At 42.6% G+C, this 20,845-nt stretch overlaps 1 protein-coding gene across 3 annotated transcripts; it reads left to right on the forward strand.

Moving 5' to 3' along the window:
- Nucleotides 1–1,666: 1,666 nt before the first annotated feature.
- Nucleotides 1,667–20,619, forward strand: gabrd (gamma-aminobutyric acid type A receptor subunit delta). 3 transcript variants are annotated; one of them, XM_053849438.1, is made up of 9 exons: nucleotides 1,667–2,068; nucleotides 10,451–10,566; nucleotides 12,201–12,268; nucleotides 12,643–12,863; nucleotides 15,274–15,356; nucleotides 15,520–15,657; nucleotides 15,933–16,088; nucleotides 16,181–16,392; nucleotides 17,716–20,618. In XM_053849438.1, the coding sequence occupies exons 1-9, from the start codon at nucleotides 2,001–2,003 to the stop codon at nucleotides 17,971–17,973; spliced, it is 1,320 nt and encodes a 439-aa protein (XP_053705413.1). In that variant the 5' UTR covers nucleotides 1,667–2,000; the 3' UTR covers nucleotides 17,974–20,618. The 3 variants fall into 3 exon arrangements, with proteins under 3 accessions (XP_053705413.1, XP_053705414.1, XP_053705412.1); XM_053849439.1 differs by having other exon boundaries at nucleotides 1,668–2,068; nucleotides 10,451–10,478; nucleotides 17,650–20,619; XM_053849437.1 differs by having other exon boundaries at nucleotides 1,669–2,068; nucleotides 17,650–20,598.
- The last annotated feature ends 226 nt before the right edge of the window (nucleotides 20,620–20,845 follow it).

A 20,845-nucleotide genomic window follows, 5' to 3' on the forward strand; every position in this document is an offset into this window, starting at 1 on the left:
ACACAGATTCATATTCATGTGGGGAAAGGGACGGAGAACACTGGTTCAACGCTTCAGGTCTGTTTATGGTCCCAGGAGTGAGGCAGGAGAAACCAGGACAGGTGCTCTGCTGCAAGACCGCACATAGCAACCTGCACATGCTCTCTCACATAACGGTTACTGTAATTCTGATAAGATATTTCAGTGACTGAAATGAATATGAAATTAGAGATCACTTCTTTTTAGTTAATGCCCGAATATTTAGGCAACACATTAAGCAAATAACATTTAAAGAAAATCCTCTGTACATTGGAGGAGAGGTTTCATATAAAGAGAGTAGTGAACCCAAAACAAAACTGCATAAATAAAACAGTGGCTATCATGATGAGTGAAGTCAAGGAGCCGAGCTATCCAGTGGGAAACATGGAGCTGTCGATGTTTGAAGTCCACTCTGCCATGATAGTCTGCTCCACTTGTCATAAATAATGGTGCAAAATCCAAAATGGCAGCTGCTTCAAGCATGAGTGCATTTTTTCTACAATAATTTAGCAGATGATATTTACCTACAGTTTACACAACGGCAGCCTTGCTGAAATGAGGACTACAAAAATGGCCGCAACTCTGCTCTGACTGAAAGTATGAGTGGCAGAATAATTTAGAGCAGCGGTCAGATGTGTCACCCCAAAACCATATGATGCCGCATTAACCCCCGACGGAGAAGCGGTTTTGAGGGGGCTGTGTTTCAGTTTATCGTCTTTTCTTCCCTCAGTTACCTTCATTCTTGTAGTGAACAACATGAAATTCACAGTTTTATTAAATCAAAAAGGTGTATATTGAAAAGCACATTTTGGCCTCTTTAATAAAAAAAGCTAATTATGGAACAGGCTACATTCTATTTTTAGAGGTATCAGATATAGACTTGATATGGCAAATGTTGATCACTTGCTTGGGATTATACACCTTGTCATAGCTGGTTGTCAATCTACACCAGACCTGAACAAAACGTGACTGTATTTATGTGGCCCTCATAAAGTGTATTACTCAATATGATTCCATTCTAAATATAATTTGTGAAGTATTTACAACTTTTTTCTTTTTTTTTCTCCTTTTATTATGCATAATTTTGTATTATATTAATTTGACAAGTTATGTCTTTCAGTGGCCTCAAAATAATAATAATAAAAAACACATTTTGTAAAAAGGTTTCCTGTTTTTCCACAAACAGTAACTCTTGTATTTTCGACTTAAATAGATATTCATTGATTTCCATTCCATAGCAAGTGGTCACACTTTTCAAATCTTTATTTGCTGCATTTTTTGTTCACATATTTACTTCCATCTTAATTCTATATAACAACTGTTTTAGATTTGAGGGCCCCTCAAACAGTTGCGGTACATCATGTGGCCCCTGAGGATATGTAACAGCTCGCCCCTGATCTACAAAACAAATGAGGATAAAAACAAATCCGCTCATTTAAAGGCAGAAGGTCAGGGCATTAGCAGAGATGCAGAAATGTGTCAAATATTGCATCATATGACTGAATAATCTGAAGTCCCGGGCTCGTGATATGGCGTCCTGTCCCCCTCAGCCCCCTCATCTGTGGCCAGATTGAATCTGATGCCAAGCAACTGTGCAATAGATTAGTCTCTCTCTCTTTCTCACTCACTCCCTCTCTCTCTCTCTCTCTCTCTGCTGACACAGTCGAGTATCACAAGCGTTGAATCCCCCTCTTAATTTAGTGCGCTTGGAGGGTCGCCTTCCTTGAACCTCCGCTCTCTTCTCGGTCGTTTCCGGGACGCAGGGGAGACGCTGGAGGCATCCGATCATGGGGTCAGGATCACCTTCATCCTCAGCTTCTTCCGCAGCGTCCGCGCCAGACTTTACTTTCTTCTCCGCAGCGCCGGATCACTACGGGAGCGCACTATAATCGTCCTCCGGGGCTTCACTCTTCTGCGCACTCGGGGAAACTTTTTTTTTTTTAATCCATTTGTTTGACTCTTCTTCAAACTAAGTCAGTGGAATGGAGGTTCCAACTTTTCTATTGGCGACTCTGGCTGTGCTCTTTGTTGGCGGGGATATTTTCACCAGGTGAGCGCTGATTCTTTGTTTTTGTTTGATATTTAGTTCACAGTTTCCTCCGATTATTTGGTTAAATGTTGCCAGTCCTGAACCAAGATGATGATAAGAACCTCACATTCTGTTGTTGACCTCCGGGTGAATGCACACGCAGGTGAGGTCACTGGCTGTCTGCTCTAATGTCAAGCATCTCCTCTCCAGTTGAGCTTCACAATAGATGCCAAAATGTGATTCTATATTTTAAGAGTCAGAGTGGTCTGTTAAAAGCAATGAACACATTTTAAATGTATTTTCTCTAGCTCTTGAATAAATGTAAGTCTTATATTTTCACTTAAAATGAATGGGAATTCAGTTTCTCAGGAAAAGAATCACTGCAAATGTTACATAAATGTAAATCTACAACACAAATTCAACTACACGGCCTTCATTGTTTCAACTCTGGCACCAAGCTTGAACCCTCAGGTTGTGTTTAGGGGGAATAAACTGCTGATGGTTCGGGAATTTAATGAACTTAGCATTGCCACGTTGCCGTCAGAAGAGAAACCTGACCAGAAGGGCTTCTTTTCCCACATTATCATCATCAGCGTGGCAACACTTGTAAACATGTGGGTGGTCGGTCCAACGCCGAACAGCTGCTTTGTCCACCGCCCCTGAATATTACATGCAAGCTTATATAACGCTGATGCTTATTATTAGTGTGAGCCTTTCTATACATATCTCTTGTAAAATAAACGTCATAAAGTGAAAAGAAAGTTGGGTGTTGTTGAGTGAAAGTCTATTTTTTTGGTGTCAGTTTTGCTAAAATAAACAAAATGGAGGATTGATCTGTTATTGATGTCATGAGAAGTCCTTCCCCAGCAACTCAGCTCTTGCGGTATGGACTAAACTGTTCAAGGAAAATGTTCTTTATCACCATCTTTCAGCTATCAGACGTCACAGGTTAGATTTCTACTAGTATCAAGCAGCCACCAAAATTGACCATTTATAACTGCTCTGTGTGAAATGGGTTTTGTTGTTTTATGAAATCAACCTGATATTTTAAGAAGTTAGATATAAATCAAATTCATCTCATTTCAAATTTATGGAATATTTGACTTGCCTGTCTAATACTGACAAATATAGATGGAATGAATATTAATTTCGTTCTATCCAAGATGACGTAAGATTTTAGGATGTTTGCTAAAGGCGTGAGAATGGGAATAGCTGGAAAAATAGTGTTCTGTTAATCCAACTGTCACCTATTCTGAGTTGTTTGGAAAAAAACAATGTTTTGACAAAATCATTGTTTTTCACGAATATTATGTAAAATATTCGCAAATCCAAATCACATCAAAGTTCATTTATTAGAATTATTCGACTGTCTGCTGTGTTTTAGTTTGTAAAAATGTCCAGTTTCTTCCGATTTTAATCAGAGCTTTCACATGAAACCCTCAGAACACCACAAGTCAGCAGCGTTGATCGTGAATTGAAATACATTTTTGTCCGGCAGAAACAGCCATAATGCATCTGGCACACTGGGATTGGTGGGAATAAAAATAATATTGCAAATAATAACCAGTAACATCGGCTTTGCTTTCAACTGCTATATTCGCCTTGATCAGTATTTATTTCTTGTCGACCTCATCTTTTTTTAACATGAGGATCGGAAAAATAATAATCATGAAACACTCATATAGAGAGGCTACACAGTTGAGGATGGAGGAGGTGCACAGCAGTGGAATATCCAGTTTGAGATCCTCCCTAACTTCTTTTGAAGTTGCCCACCCTTGTTGAGATGCACCCGTGTAGTGATGCACTTGAGTATATGCTATTAGAATCAGCACCACCAGTGGTTGCCATGTCAACAAGCCTGCTCAGTTTCTTTCAGGTAACCGGGTTTTGTTTCTCTGTAGAAATCACCCTGGCAGAGGGTTTTGGTGTCGACGACTCCACTACAGTATATTTTGACTGCAAATGTATAATCCTCGAACCGCTAGAATTTGGCAACACTGTTGTTTCCCTCTTGCCAGTTCATCAGCGCGGGAGTTTAAGCTGGCGTAAATGGCTTTCCCTGGCCTCACTCACTGTTATGATCATTTCCCTCCCAGTGCAATGTGGACTGTGGGCTTTTTCCTGCACCTCATTATGTGTCAGCTCCCCAGTTCTCTCCTTGTCACAAACTGGTGTGTGTTCAGCTCACAAACCACTGCTGGTCTTGTGTACATTGTAGCAAAAAAAAACTTACTTCCTAAAGTTGCCGCAGAGCTGTTTTGGTGAGGGAGTCTTCATGAATTTGAGTTGACAGATTGGTATAATGGCTGTAAGAGTAATATAATAGATGCCACCTTCACCTTCTTCTGCCGCTTATCCGGGGTCGTGTCGCGGAGACCAGCATTCGGAGAGAGGAAGCCCAAACTTCCCGATCCGCACAAACCTCCTCCAGCTCTTCCTGGGGGATCCCGAGGCGTTCCCAGGCCAAACCGGAGACATCATCTCTCCAGCGAGTCCTGGGTCTTCCCCGGGGTCTCCTCCCGGTAGGACATGCCCGGAACACCTCCCCAGGGAGGCGTCCAGGGGGCATCCGGATCAGATGCCCGAGCCACCTCAGCTGGTTCCTCTGGATGTGGAGGAGCAGTGGCTCCACCCCGAGCTCCTCCCGGTTGACCGAACTCCTCACCCTATCTCTAAGGGTGCGCCCAGCCACCCTGCGGAGGAAACTCATCTCAGCCGCTTGTATCCGCCATCTCATCTTTCGGTCATGACCCAAAGCTCGTGACCATAGGTGAGGGTGGGAACGTAGATCAATCGGTAAATCCAGAGCTTCGTCTTGTGACTCAGCTCCCTCTTCACCACGACGGTCCGATACAGCGACCGCATCACTGCTGCCGCCGCACCAACCCATCTATCAATCTCACGCTCCACGTTTCCCTCACTCGAGAACAAGACCCCGAGATACTTAAACTCCATCACTTGGGGCAAGAACTCTCCACCGACTCGGAGAGAGCAAACCACCTTATTCCGGTCGAGAACCATGGCCTCAGACTTGGAGGTGCTGATCCTCATCCCGGCCGCTTCACACTCGGCTGCAAACCGCCCCAGTGCATGCTGAAGGTTCCGGTCCGATGAGGCCAGCAGATCTATAATAGATGTAATAAAATAAAATAAAAATGAAAGAAATTGCATTACTGTATGCTTTATATCATAAAGTGAGGAAAATTCTTGTCAACAATATCATGAGGATTATGGATATAATAACGTGCAAACACGACACAATCACTATCTACACTTTCTACACGATACTTTTTATTTCCCTCAATAGGACAAACACAATCTTAGTTCAATGTATTAGAGTAATAAGATACTATGTCTGATAGATCGGGAGCAAGGCTTTGTTTGACAGCACTAATCTATAAAACTTCGAAGGTGCTGTGACGAAAACTATCGAGTGACGCATTAAATAGGATTTCTGCTGCAGCTTTGCTCTTTAATGTTGATAAATCCTTGGCGCAGGCAGGTTTGAGTTTACTGGAGGCTTAACTAATGACATTAGGGGAGACTGTGTTGCATTTTCCTTCAGTTTTCAGCGCTGCGTCTCACCTGGGGAAACAGTTTTTGGCAGCTCCGTTTTGATGGCAGATGAATTACAGATAGAGACAAAGATGCGGGTTGTGGGGACAGAAAAGTCTACCTTTATTTCTCAGAGTTAAAGGTTGACTAAGTCACCACAATGGCTTTATATACTCTCAGAAAGATTCTAGTCAGAAGGGAGGATTTAGAGAAGCTGTCGCCTCCATCTGTAACGCTTAAGTTGTTACTGAATCGTGTGAAAATAAATGCAAACACTGCAGTAGGCTTTAAATTCAGAGCTCATCCTGACAATTCACGCAGCCTCATAATTGAGTTTGGCTAGTCTAAGCTCAACAAAAGAGACAACGATAAATGAGCGGCCATATTGAAATAATTGGCTTGATAAAATCGACCTGGTACGTTCACGCAGGTGTCACTTTCCTTGTAATCTGTGTGAGAGCCTGAGTCAGCGGACGAATCCGTTCGACGATTCTGACATTCACCAATAACACTGCGAGCTTCTGTTCCGCAGCTTGAGTCGGGGATCGACATGTCGGTGGCAGAGAATGTGATTTTGACCTGTTTGTCGTCGTGCGTCCTACCTTGCTATCAGAGGATGCAAGACTGGATTTTGCTTTTTTTTTAACAACACTGGAAATAACACACAGCACATCTGCTTGTCGCATTCCTTTGCATGACACTGGCCTTTATTTAATGTCTGTATTGGCTTTCGCCTGGTGAGGATTTCCTTTGACTGATCCGTCCTTAAACATGACTTTTAATACACTGCTAACAACAACATAAACAAGTTGATGTGTGACTCCAAAATAGTCAAAAATGTGCCCTTCAGGAAGCAAAAAAAGACTGCTTTCATGCACCACTGAAGACAGTCAAACCCTTGTCGAGCTCCACTGACCTGAACATAAACCCTCAACGTTTCCACCAGCCTGTGTGGCGCCCTCTTTCTTCTTTTTCGAAATACTCTTTTTCCATAGCTCAGTTTTTTTTTTAACCTACTGTTTTACAAATTGTGTGGGAAAAGAGTATGAAGCTATTATGTGACCCCATTAAAGGACTAAACAGAGGGGAATGAATGTGTGAATGACTGAAAATTGTAAGTTGCACCACTGGGGTTTTAGTGGCGCACATTATCATCTGCACTGACTCCTTATTCAGAATACAGGCTGAAGTGAAGGGCTGCTTATGGCTTTTATTTTGTACATTTGAATTTCTACCACATGAGACTGAAAACTTGCTTCTGAATTATTTAATTGAATATTATTATACGATGTAGTTTGAATCTGAATTTGCAAGCTACTGAATAATATATGTTATTTATATTTAATTTATTTCTTTAAACATCTGCTTAACTATCTTGACTTAAAGTGTTTCTGATTTTCCCTATTGAATATAAAAATTCAATAGGGAAAGAGAAGGAAGAGACAAGTGGCTCTGTTTTGACAGAAAAATTGTTACACTTAACTGAAAAGAAAACAAGAGTCAATGCTTTTATGAGAAACCAGATTCACCAGTGGATAACCGTGGTCAACACGGAGCAGAGCAGACCTTTCTGGGTGGTGATCTACCCCTGGTGATCTGAACATCACTGACTCTGACTCCTGGTTCATGACCTCAGTCTCAATCTTGACTCCATCAGCATGGACGTGGAACTGGATGCTACTTCCTGTTGTGTAGTGAGTGAATAGATTCTATCAAAATCAATTCAAAACAGTAAAAATGTTAGGGAAAAACTGCTGCCGGGTCAAAAAAATATGAAAAATAACTTGGTTAAGAGTCCTGGTTAAGGTTTTGGTTGGTTAGGTTTATACAAGGATACAAACAGAAAATGCATTGAAAACTATCTAATAAAATAATTAGCTTTAAAATACTAATTCTTTCATGGAGGAAACATGTATGTCTGTTTCCTTGTGTTATTTGCTGTGATCATTTGTTCTGGTGACATTTATACAAGCATAAAACAAACGGAAAACTGACATCCGATCCTCCTTTTGTGTTCACACTGTCAATGTATGAAGCCCTTTCTTTAAATATCATGGACAGAAAAAGCATCATGAAAGTGCTCTTCCTCTCTTCGCTCCATCTGTTTAATGTTATCTCATAACCCGGCGCCTGTGTGCACAGGCCTTAAGAGAGACATTACGGTTCTTTAATCTAGAAAATTAGAAATGTCTTGAAATACACATGTCGGCGAGGAAAGGAGATGTGCAAATGTTGGGCCCACCAGGGGAGCAGTGAAATAAATACAGAGCTCTTTTATTACTTATTTATATTCTCCTCAAGATGCAGCATTTCTTGGAGAGGAGGAGAGCTGGAAGGTGTGAGGTTGGGATGAAGCTTTATCCATCTGAAGAAATATCTTCTAACTGCTGTCAATGGAAGCTGGACTGCAGTTTGGATGTCCAATGTCAGGATTTGCATGAAGCTAGACACTTCTTCTTAAAAGTTCTATTGTAGTATGAGTTCAGAAAAGTCGCAAATCGAAAAATATTTTATATTTATGTAAAAAATATGCTATGTAGTAGTTTGTAAATAGATTAACTTGGAACGGACCAATATATTTCAGTAAAATTTGAAGGTTGGCTGGGAAGTTTCTATAGGTTTGTCAGAAGTACACATGTACAAGTTTGACAGGACCCAAAGAATCTTTTCCACAATTCAGAGGGCTATTGGAAAAAAGAGAAAAAAATAATAAGGCTGCCACTGTTTACATTTTCCTCATGTGTTGTTCAGTGCTGCTAGGTTTTGACTGTTTAGAGCAGTTTAAACAGAAAAAAAGCCGAAAAAAACAGCTGAAATGTTCAACCTTAGGGCATGGTGCTGTCTTTGAAATGATGATGAATCAAATCTTTAACCTGTCCTCTGCATATACAAGAAACTTTGACTCCAGGACTCATGTTATTCAGTTTACCTGGCAGTTAAAGAGAATTGAAACGTCCTGGATCTGGACAAGCCTGTTCAGGACTGAGCAGCGTGGTGGTCTCTCTTTCAATGACTGCCGTGGCCTTGTAGTTTTGAGAGAGACTAAGACTCAACACTCCCAAACTATCTTTCTGGCAAAGATAAAATCGTTGCCGATTAATTAGTAATGCAACCTTGTTAAAGGAGAAACTCAATAATTATTTTATAACTTACATGTCGAATAAGATCAAACAGCATTTAGCCCTTCATTTTATTCATGGACTCTTAAAGGGAAGTATATATATTTTATTTGAATGAGGATAAGCTTAAAACTACATGTGGCACTTTTCAATGAAACGTGATTTCCATATTCCATATTTCCATCTTCCATACTTGTTTTTTAAAGTTATTTATCAAGCAAAAAGTGGGGGCTGTGTTGTTCAGAAGAAGGGGGAGGAGTGGTATAGTTGATGGAGCTGCTCTTCTAAGTTTTCTGAAAGGTTTTTCGTATCCTTTGGGATCGAGTAGCCTCGGGATCCCCCGGGAAGAGCTGGAGGAGGTTTGTGCGGATCGGGAAGTTTGGGCTTCCTTGCTCCGAATGCTGCCTCCGCGACCCCAGATAAGCGGCGGGAAGAAGGTGAAGGTGAAGGTTTTTCCGATCACTGAAAGATAGATCTGTGCTTGTGTTGCCGCAGACCAACCAGGGTGTCGGTGCTCACCCTTCTACATCGCCTGCGAGCATCAACAGTATTATAATAAAGTCAGAAATGTGGAGCTCAGTGTGCCACGCCATCTGTAACCTCGCAAGTGTGACTGCTTCTCTTCAAGGAAAAGCTCCAGTTTTCCAGCTTTAGCAACTGCTAATGAGAGAACAGAACCCAGGAGTCATGGCGTGATTAATGAATTCGCTTGTCTTCTCCCATTCATTTTCAACCTGACAGTGAGCTATAAATAACAGCACACAGCAGAGGCAGCCAGGAGACGGTCATGAAAAGCAGAGGCAGAGACACACACTATTTGGGTGTCACTCAGCAATATTCAAGACTCAATCACTTTAATGTCACTATGAAAACATGCCTCTGTTTGTCAGCTGGAGTCAGGTCCAGATTTACTGCGTTGCAAAGCTGCCACCTGGTGGTCATTAAGTGGTGCTGCAGCTACAAGAGTTGACTGAAAAACAATCCTGTCATCCCAAAGGAGCCCAAGATCAAACAAACACGAGGCTGACGGGAGTGTAAAAAGGTTGTGCTCTAATCCAAATCAAACACGCCTCTCAAGTATTGATGTCTTTATTTTACAATTAAAAGGTGCGCACGCTTGTAAATCAGAGGTCGCGTTTCATAAAAGAAGAAAGGCTTGAGCTGAAGGCTCACTGCAAGATTTGAGAGGCCCGGATTTGGATCAAAACCAGCTGCTTGGTATCATTGTACCTCATGTAAATGGGAACATAAAATAGAAATAAGTCTATTACTGTCTTTGTTTTTAAAATCACATCACAACCTATTTTATTTTTAATTTAAACTTTTTTTTAAATTTATTTTTAGGTTATTAATATTACTATTTTTTTTAAATTTATTTATTTTTTTCTCTGTGTGATGCTCTTCCTGACTGCACGCCCTTTCTTGCCTCTATTGCTGCTGGAAATGTAAATTTCCTGGAGGGAGTCATCCCAACGGGATCAACAAAGTCTAGTCTAAGTCTAACATATGTTTGACCGTCCAGATTCATTTTTGGAGTATTAGCACAAGCATGTCTTGCAAAAAAAAGTGATTTGGAAGGCTTTTACTCTCTTTGTGAGTGAGTTTCCTGCTCTGTCTGAACAAGTTTGTGTTTGGGATTTCTCCCGTCCCTGTTCATATTTGGATTTTTCTGCAGTGGAATATTGATGCGATTGAATGACTGCTGTGTTCTGCTGTTTGTCTCCTGCAGGGCCATGCTGAGTGACATTGGAGACTATGTAGGTACTGACATTGAGATATCCTGGTTACCTAATCTGGATGATTTAATGAAGGGCTATGCCAGAAATTTTCGCCCTGGGATAGGAGGTGAGTATGAGATCTAATGCTCGTGACATTGGGCTACGCTTCACCCCCTCACATTTACAGCCATCCTTAGCAGACGTCACCACAAAACCACTGTATTGTAGCGCTGTGCGTTTTCAGATTCTAGGGCTGAATATATGGAGTGACATTTAGCAAGGTCTTGTGAAGGGATTACAGAAGACAATTCATCCAAGGACAATGATGTTGCTAAGAATGGCTGCAAGATGTGAAACACCCAATGACCACAGCGATAGATTTCTCAATCTCACAGCTTAACTCAGCTGAGCCAAGAGGGAGCGCTACACCGGGCTTCCAACTGTGTTCCACACACTGACCATACCGCTTTCTCATCGGCTGACTGGAGGTCTGCGCCCCGAGGCTGTGGTGGCCATTCAGGAATCATGAATGTTGTACGGCTTCCTGTCGTTCAACTGCTTCCATATGTCGCCTCATTTAGCTGACGCTCAATTCAAAGATAACACGAGGTGCTTGCAAGCTTGAAAATAATTTCTTGACTTGATATGTCAGTGAGTATTTTGGTTATTAGGTCTGGGAATAATTCATTAAAATGGATTAACAATATAAAAAAGCAGGCTTGAAAGTGCCAGTGAGAAAATAAAAAAAATACTGTACTTTACAACTATTATATTATATTATATTATATTATATTATATTATATAAGATGCGGACTAAAATAGGGAAAGTATTCAATAAAATAAGGAATTGCATTGTTATTATTTGAATTATTCACCAGGGAAAAAAGCATGTCATATGCAACATTAAAATATGCAGATATTTGTAAAATTAAATTAGAAGAAAAGTTGCGGTTGAAAAAGTACAGTTGTGGATCATAAACAACAATAATTAAAGGGTCAAATAAAACTTAAAAAATACATTTTCATAAAAACGCATAAGTAATAATGTAATAATAATGTAATAATATAAAGAAAAAAGGTTGAAATAAAAAGCGTATTTCTTGAAGATCAGTATGCAAATGGTTATAGATTTATTGTTCCATGAATAAAACAATTATCTTAAATGACCTTGTTTTGCTGTCATTTATTGTTGGCGTTGAAGTCGATGAATTCATCTTAACAACCTCTCTGACGTGAGAGGGAGCCGTACGAGGTTGTTAGACTCCGATTCCTGTGGTTCTCCGCTGACCTTGGCGGATGTAACCGCCCGCTGAATATCACCACGCAGGTTTACAGCCAATTGAGCCCATTTGCCTGCCACGATTATGGGAGCGTTGAAAGGTGGCGAATGTTAATGCATGATTCCTTAATGTTCAGCATAAAGAGCCTCTCTGTTCCACGCCAGTGGGCATCCGATCGAGACACTTCATGCTCATCGTATGGCAGTACTGTATTGTTCAAGTGTGTGTGTGTGTGTGTGAGTGTGTGCTGGCAGAAGCTCACCCGCTGCAAGTCCATGATAGCTCAGTGCTGTTTATGAATACCCACAGTGTGATGTGCCACTTAGCTCTCTGAAACTGCATAACGCTTAATCTCTACGCACGGCAGGAGTGTTTGGGGTGATAGTGGGAGGAAGTGAAACAGATGGGAGGGGAAATCCACATTGAAAGGGGTGTTTGTTTGAAGGAGGGAGGCTTGTTTTCTCACTTCTCCACGCCACAGGTCCGCCAGTCAACGTGGCCATGGCGATTGAAGTGGCCAGCATCGACCACATCTCCGAGGCCAACATGGTAACGTCACCCTCTTCCCTCCGCGCTTGAACCATTGCTGGAAAGATCAAAGATCCGCCATTTGCATAATCCCGATTTATCCCACTCCAGGGTTTGGAACTGCTCAGTTTGAACATGTGTGACGCACCGGCTGATTTGTTAGATCATTCGATACTTTCAGGCATCTTGTGTGCGCAGCTCCTGAGTATATTTGCATGAAGCATTTAGCTCCCCCTCTATTTACAGGAGCGGAACATTTTAAAGATAGATGACATAAAGAAATGGGACAATTTCAAATGTTTCTCTACTCTCTTGTCAGAAATGTTATCCCATTGTTTTGCTCTAGATTTATGTGGATCCTGTTTTGCTGATTCATTGTTGGTGTCCTCTGGCAGGAGTACACCATGACTGTGTTCCTGCGGCAGAGCTGGCATGACGACAGGCTGTCCTACAACCACACCAACAAGACGCTGGGCCTGGACAGCCGCTTCGTGGATAAGCTGTGGCTGCCGGACACCTTTATCGTGAACGCCAAGTCCGCCTGGTTCCACGATGTCACCGTGGAGAACAAGCTGATCCGCCTGCAGCCCAACGGAGTCATTCTCTACAGCAGCCGGTACGAGCCCGTGCTTTTCAGTCCTCTCTCGGTCCCTGTCAAATAAACTGCGAACATCTCTCTTCTTATAAAAAATGAATGCCCTCCCTTGAACCACACAATAGCGCAAACATTGGCAACATCTGAAGCTCCAAAGCTGCGGGATCTTCTGAAGTCTGTTTAACGCTAACTTGGCTTGGTCTTCGGGGCCTGGCTGTCATTTCAAGTTCTGAAAGTCTGTGAGTTCTGTGTTGCTATGATATTCACTTTCTGCAATCCCAATCGTAGACGCTGTTGGTTGACTGCTACAAAGAGGGAAAACAGAATAAAACATCAGTCGCAATTCTTTTTTTTTTTCAGCTTTGGCTTTGAGTGACCGACGCCTGGTCTGCAAACGGGTCAAGCGCTGTAAAAACGATGGGAAAACATAAGCATAAAAAAAACAGTTTTTGAGACGCAAACTAAAAACTAATGTATATTAAATATTACTATGGTAATAACTAGCTTATTACAATTCCATTTTATGTTAGGATCCCTTGGCTCGTCCTACAGTTCGTTTTGTAGAAATCACGAAAGAGTTTGGTGGTTTATACAGAAGGGGACAGCCACATATCTGATTTCATTTGGCCTCTGGCATCTATGCGACTTTCAGACGTTGCAGCACAATCTCCCTTTGAGATACTCTAATCTTGTAGGTGCTAAACTCCCTTGTGGCGATGCCATTCCTGTTTGACACAGTGTCTACTGGCTGCGTCCTCCTCTGGCTTAGCTCTTCTTGACATCATGAGTGTGAGTGCTCCTAGGTCCAATAGTGGAAGAGTCACAGAGTTTTATTTACACAACAAAGAGTCCAAGATAATCCAAAAAGCAATAATCCAGAATGGCATCGGTTTACTAGAAAAGGCAAACGTACAGTAGGGATCCACTGACACCTAAAATAATAAACACAGGAGGTGGAGAACGGCTGGATGCACTATGCAAAAAGAAAAAAGGAGTCACTTACTCGATGAAAAACACTGGCAACACCAGGAGAGTTTGCAGCATAGATTCCAATAGACAAGAACACAGAGGAGTAAATGCACGTCCATGTCTAGTGCCCCGGCCTGACATGCCATCTTACTTCACTCCAACCTCATTTCACTCGCAGTTTAAAAACAGAGAGGACCCCACCCGGTGGCAGAGTAGAAGATTACCACAGTGGCTCCCAGCGTATCATCATCTCCCTGTTTCCCTTTTTATTTTTGTTTGGCCAGTTTCCATCCTGCAAGCTGTGTCTGCTTGCTGCTATTACAGAGCAGCTCATAGGAAACCAGCTGGGGATGATGAGGCGCATTTGCCTCTGAGATGCCAAAAACAATCCTGAGAGAATAAAATGTCATGCTGTGTCCTTCCACACAGGTGCAGTTTGATCTTGAATATTAGATACAGCTCAATAAAAGTTTGAGGAAGTTTGGGAAAACCACTATCTGTGTGGAGTGAGTTTCCTACAGTGTAAAAAAAGACAATAAAATACATGTCAGACGAATAATATGTCTCTCAACTATGGCCAAATATGCGTGTCGGCACAACAAAATTGGAAAATTCCCATCATGCAGTTCTGATTTTGACCCACTTTACATAGCAAGGCCCTGTGTTCCCGCGTGGTGTGGTCACACACAAGCGGAGCTTCACGGTGAGAGTGCAGAACATCTACCATTGTCCTGGAGAATGTGCCTGATCGTCCATCAGACTTTGATACCCTTTTGGATTGCTCTCGATATCTCGAATCCAAAGGATCTCATGTACACTTTTGAGACGTTTCAACATGTCTTCATGGAAATTGGTTCTCATTGTACACAGCGTGTACGGTTGCTGCAGAAGAAACTCCTTCTTTAAACCATTTGTATCTGTTCTTCTCAACCGTTCCACTGTTATTGGTTCCATCGTCTTGCATGTTGGCTCATCATTTTCTTTTGTTCTTTAAACTTTATTCTACCATGTAATTGATACCAATATACCTGTGGTGGTTTACAACTAAGCAGATGTGTCATGTTGCCGCATTATTTTCTTTCAAACCTGTTTTTTCTATTAAAGTGGACACTTATACACCCATAATGGTAAACTGATGTCATGTTGGCACACTCTTTTTATTTAAACATTCAACAATTCTTGACAGTTTTTTGCACAGCAAAATAAAAGTGTGGATATGCTATTTGGAATTTTGTATTTATTTGAATTTAGGTAACTAAAATATTATGCAGCTTTTGCTAATAATACAAATCATGCTGTTGAGCAAATAAATATAGTAATATTGGCAAAATGAAGAGGTAATAGCAATAGAAATTCACAGAACAGCAGAAATGTAATTGGTACAACAATGAAATGTCACGTGAGAATTTTTTTTTTACTGTGTACGAACATCAAACATCAATGTTCATGCATCTGTTTCCAGAATTACTTCGACTGTGGCGTGTGATATGGACCTCACCAAGTATCCCATGGATGAACAGGAGTGCATGCTGGACTTGGAGAGCTGTAAGTTTCCCACGTCAGATAAGCGTGTGGTCTATGACTGTGCTTGAAGTGGCAACATGTGTGTTATAAAGGAAAGTGATGGTTGAAGATAGAAGCTTGCTGCAGAGCTAATGGCAGAACGTAGACTTTCACCTGGCTGTGATTTCTTTCATGTCTTCCTCAGACGGCTACTCATCCGAGGACATTGTGTACCACTGGTCGGAGAGCCAGAGACACATCCACGGGCTGGACAAACTGGAGCTCTCCCAGTTCACCATCACCGACTACCGCTTTGTGACCGAGATGATGAACTTTAAATCCGGTGAGCGCTCCCGGTGAACTTCATCGAGAGAGCCTTTTTTGAAGCCGGCGAGTGGTTTTCTCTGGTCATATTCTATGCACAGACGGAATGGGAGACGTCTGACTTGCAGCTGAGCCAGGCAGGAGGTTGAGGAGATGATAGGACGCGCGGCTGAAAAGATGCAGACTGATGCAGTTTTCTTTTCTTTTTACACATTTAGATTCTCTCTGTAAGGTTGGCTGAACCTTGTGATGAAATAAGAAATAATAGAAGGCTCCTCTCTTTTCACCGTGCAGCTGGAAGGTTCCCACGGCTCAGCCTTCGATTCCAGCTGAGGAGAAACCGAGGCGTCTACATCATCCAGTCATATATGCCTTCTATATTACTGGTGGCCATGTCCTGGGTTTCCTTCTGGATCAGTCAGTCGGCAGTTCCGGCTCGAGTGTCTTTGGGTTCGTGCGACTTAACCAAGTTCATATACAGTCCTGTTCTTCTTGACATTGACAGCGTTTTTTATGGAGTAAAAGGTCTTTGTTTTTGCTAGGTATCACAACTGTCCTCACCATGACAACGCTGATGGTCAGCGCTCGCTCCTCTCTGCCACGAGCGTCAGCCATCAAGGCGCTCGACGTCTACTTCTGGATCTGCTACGTGTTTGTGTTCGCGGCCCTCATTGAGTACGCCTTTGCTCATTACAATGCTGACTACAGACTCAAAGAGAAGGCCAAGGTGAAGGCCAACAAGCTGAGCTCGGAGGTGAGCCACTCATTCCCATCATGCTCCTTTATCAGCAGATAACAATGTGCAGCTTCAGGGGGGTGTTGTTGCCAGTAATGAGCATGTCTGTCAAACACAGACCTGGGCCGCACTTTAAACCTCCCCCCAACCATTGACAAGCTTCCACCCACCTGACCTTCGCAGGGACTGGGAAGTGTTGAAAAACACAACGGGGGAAGAAGCTTTTACCTGCGTGGAGACACAATATCCACCTCCATTCACCGATGGAGTTGTTACTAAGGCGCTAGCTGTTGTTCTGAAAAATGCCTGAAGAAGAGATTTTATTTTTATTAATGACTAATACACTTTTAACTTTGAGAAAACAGAGATGATTCGCTCACACTGATTTGCTGATCTTATCCATTTCTAAACACACAAAGCGCTCATTTCCTTTGTGTGTTTTTTGACAGTCCTAAACTGGTGAAGCTCTTTTGAATAAAGCTGCAGGTCCAGTTGTCTTGAATCCTCAAAGTACCGTTTATTAAATGCATATTTAATCAAGGCGGTCTGTAGCTGAATTCTTATTAATAAAGTATGCATGAACTGGAGGAGATAGTTCAGAAGAATTTCAGGAAGTGAGACCAAGACTGAGACCAAAACTGAGCGCAGACCTGACAGTCTATTTGTTGGACTGAATCGCATCAGACACACTGTCATTTGCTTCGGAATAAAGGTCTGTCATGAACAAACTAAACATAAATAAAATAAAATAAAATAAAATAAAATAAAATAAAAGAAACAAAGGTTGATCTCAAATTCAACAGTCTGATGGCCGAAAGCTGTTCCTGTGACGGGTAAGAGGGATAAACAGTCGGGTCGGCTCTGGTCCGACCTGCACGTCTCTGACTCCAATGTTGGGAGAACTAAGGGTTGAAATGTGAAACAATAAAAAGCAAAAAACTCAATCGACGGTTGAATGAGTGAGTCGGCGGCTAGAGTCGTGACATCATCGCTCTCTTTTCAGTGCTTGTGTGAGTTAGCAAGAGGAGAAATGGCATATACCTTGAAAGTATGGGGTCAAAGCCTACTGTTTAAACACTACAATCGGATGTGTTGGCATGTTTCTTCTTGCACTCTGACAGTCGGGTCGACGATCAAAATCGCGGTTAGCTGCAGACTAGACCAGCCTCACAACGGTGTGATACAGTATAGCACAGAAACTTCACTTTTGACCTTGTTCCTGAAAGTCAGCAGCCCTTAGGACACTCTTGTCTCTCTCTGTTTCCCTCTCTGTAGTCTATTGTGAAGAATGGCAAACAGGCAATGGTTCTCTTTTCCTTGTCTGTCACCGGCATGAACCAGGGGGTGATGATTTCCAACCGCCACGGCCGAACTCAGCGCTCCAGCAGCGAAATCCCCGGGGAGGGCAGCACAGAGGACACGGAGTCCAGGAGGAGACAGTCCAGGCAGGCAGACGAGGCAGAGGACGAGAAAAAGTGCTGCTCCAAGTGCGTGTGCAAGCCCATCGATGCCGACACCATCGACATCTACGCGCGGGCCGTCTTCCCCTTCACCTTCGCAGTGGTGAACGTGATCTATTGGGTGGCATATACCATGTAAGATGTGGGCGGGCGGCTGGCTGTCGTCCAGGGCTGTATATAAGACCCTGCTGGAGCCCAGCCACCGACGCGCGGGATTAATCGTTGGGCTGAAATATATCGCAGGCTTCAGCAGAGAAAAACAACTTCTGAGGAGTCAAATGGAAATGTTGCAATTAATGGAGTGGTGAACTCAGACGCTCGCGTCACACCGAATATATGAGGCGGCGTTAAAGCAAAGAGGCAGCCGCCTGCTGAAGGCTCACGTTTCCTACTGTCATTTCAACACAACAGGAGTCCGAGTCGACGACGACCCCGCGTCTTGCAAGGACAAACAAAGTCGGAGGGGAAAGCACTTGTTATCACGAGCAACAAAAGGCACCACCAAACCAAACTATTCGGTGTATTACTCTTCTGCATGGCTGATAACAACCCCACTCTCACCGCCCTTTTCAACTTTGGCTCTCCCGATTTGTTTTATTCCAAATCATTTTTGGTTCCGGACACAGACTGCGGTGTCTTATCTCCTTCTTCCAGTCCTGCCTGTTTCCTCGCCATTAAAAGAATTTCTGCCACTCTTTCTCTGTGTGTGCTGGAGTTCATGCTGAAACTTGAGTTGTTTTGCGGTTCACCTTCATGTGGAGGAGCTCGCGACGTCAAGTGTGTCGTCACGACCTTCGTAAAGACGCTAAAAGTGCTCGGCTTAACTTGTGAACTTCTCCCGTACGGCCCGAATTAGCACAACAGTGAAACACACCGGATTATTTTCTGCTGAAAATTTGCAAAAGTCGCAGACTTCAGGCGCTCATTACATTTCCCCTGGTGGGTTTTCACACCAACAATTCTCTTAAATATCCATTCCATAAAGAGGAAAACTGCCATCATTAGAACATTTTGTGAATGAAACAGCAAACTCTTCCTTGAGTGTAAAAGCTTGGAGTGCTGAGGGCAGCAGCCTCACTATGGTGCAGCATGGAAGCAGCAGTAATGATCACTCAAGAGAGCATCAGCGTCGCCATCTCTGCCACTTGTTAGTCCCTGTTTTCGGGTGTGGAGGAAGCAGGGCTGGAGGGTTGTTATCAGGAGCAGCAGTGTGAAGACAGACCGAACATGGGTGGGATTGGGCAGGGATGGTCGCTCTCCGTGCCGCGGATCGCGCCACGCCGAAGAGATAAGTTTGTTCTGGACCAGTGGAGATGACATCATGACTGATGGTGACGAAGATACAGTCGCCGAAGGCAGGAAACGCTATCGCTAGCTGTGGCACAATGGGAACACGATGGTGACGACACACGTTATTCGGCTTGGTTTTAGTTGAAAAAAACAAAACAAAAAAAGGTTGCTCGCCTGTTTTCATTACGATGTTGAGAAACCTCCTCTCATTTCAGAAAAAAATGATCCAAATATTAGCTTCATAGCATACAATAATTGTACGCAGGGAATATTTGTTTTGGATACGTAACATAATGTGACGTCATAACCAAAACATCCTTGGTAAAGGAGATAAAATGACGTTTGGAATTTCAAGTTTAGAAGACTTGGCTCATCATTGAAGCACTTCAAGCTGATGTTTACGCTGAATTTAGATCATTCTGGTGTCAAAATTTAAAATGCGATTAATCGCGATTAATTCACTATAAAACCTTTTATTAATTCGGTTTTTCTTTAATGATATTTATACACTATTTATACACCATATTAATATTGACACTGTTTTTAACTAGTTTTTAATGGTTAAAAGTATCAGAGAGCAACACAACAAGTCAATGCCAGGAAAACAAGACTGTTTTGCCTTTGTTTAATGATCACTTTGTTTCGTGGTTCTGACGTTCAAGCTCATGAAAATTCATCGGCCAGGGTAATCAAACTGAAGGGGTTTTTGGCTACTGTCCATCCGAGACGATGCAAGTTTATTTCGGGACACTATATTGGCGCTGGAGAAACGTGCATCAAGACTGGAACTGTGGCTGCAAATAAAACTAGAACCCCAACTAGCTTTCAACATACAGTATGTTGAAAAATAGCGTCATAACTCCACCGTCATTGTTGTACTTTTTCTCCCTCTTCTTATGCTCTGAATACCCATTCAGAACCTGTTTAATAAGAATATTTTTTCATCTTTATAGTGTTCGCAGTCTTCTAAAAAATCTGTGAGAAATGATTTCGCCAGACTTTCTGAACCTGTTTTGCAGGAAATAACTCCTGAAAACTTTATAACCCATTGCTAAGACGTATGAGCGGCAGCTCCTAATATTCCCTGCCACTTTATTCTCCGCAGCCCTCCCTCTCTTAAACTGTCTATCAAAAACAAATCTACTCCCCTGCAGTTTTATTGCTCTCGTCTTTCACCGGGTTGATGTCCTCCATCCAGCCTGTTTTTCGGACAGCCGTACGCGTGCATCTCGCCGAGTTACATTTTGGATCGGTGGTAATAGTTGCTGAAAAGTAGGAGGCCTCTTTAATGCGATGTTTGGGCGTCAGCATCAGGAGGTGAAAGCTGGAGCTCTCCGGCTCTTAGACTCGCTGAACATCATCAGAGGAGGCAAGCTTTCTTCAGGCCTCCTGCTTTCTTACTGGGTTTTACTTTGAAGTCCTCTCCTTGTGGAAAAGGCTTTGCACTGTCAAGTGGGATTTGCATTTATGATGAGAATAATTGCCCGTCTGAAATGCGATGCTCCTTTTTTTCTCTTACAGTGCATCAAAAAAAAAAAAAAAAACAGTCACTAAAAATAACTACAAACATTGGCAGTCGACTTCTAGGCTCTCCCCTATGCTTCTCTCAACCTCAGCTATATCATCCACTCCATTTGGTGGCTGGAACCGAGCCTGCCGCTTTCCAAACTGCCCATCGACAATTCCTCAAGCCTGGAGCTGTGTTCGTTGGCTTGCATCCC

This window comes from Synchiropus splendidus, chromosome 18 (genome assembly GCF_027744825.2).
Source record: "Synchiropus splendidus isolate RoL2022-P1 chromosome 18, RoL_Sspl_1.0, whole genome shotgun sequence".
Classification (NCBI taxonomy): Eukaryota; Metazoa; Chordata; class Actinopteri; order Syngnathiformes; family Callionymidae; genus Synchiropus; species Synchiropus splendidus.

What these genes read in the sequence shown, in the direction of transcription:
- gabrd (XM_053849437.1), top strand. Translation starts at nt 2,001, where the DNA reads ATGGAGGTTCCAACTTTTCTATTGGCGACTCTGGCTGTGCTCTTTGTT. An exon ending in TCCGGCTCGAGTGTCTTTGG is followed by an intron (nt 16,089 to 16,180) that starts GTTCGTGCGACT and finishes TGTTTTTGCTAG; the next exon opens with GTATCACAACTGTCCTCACC. An exon ending in CCAACAAGCTGAGCTCGGAG is followed by an intron (nt 16,393 to 17,649) that starts GTGAGCCACTCA and finishes CCCTCTCTGTAG; the next exon opens with TCTATTGTGAAGAATGGCAA.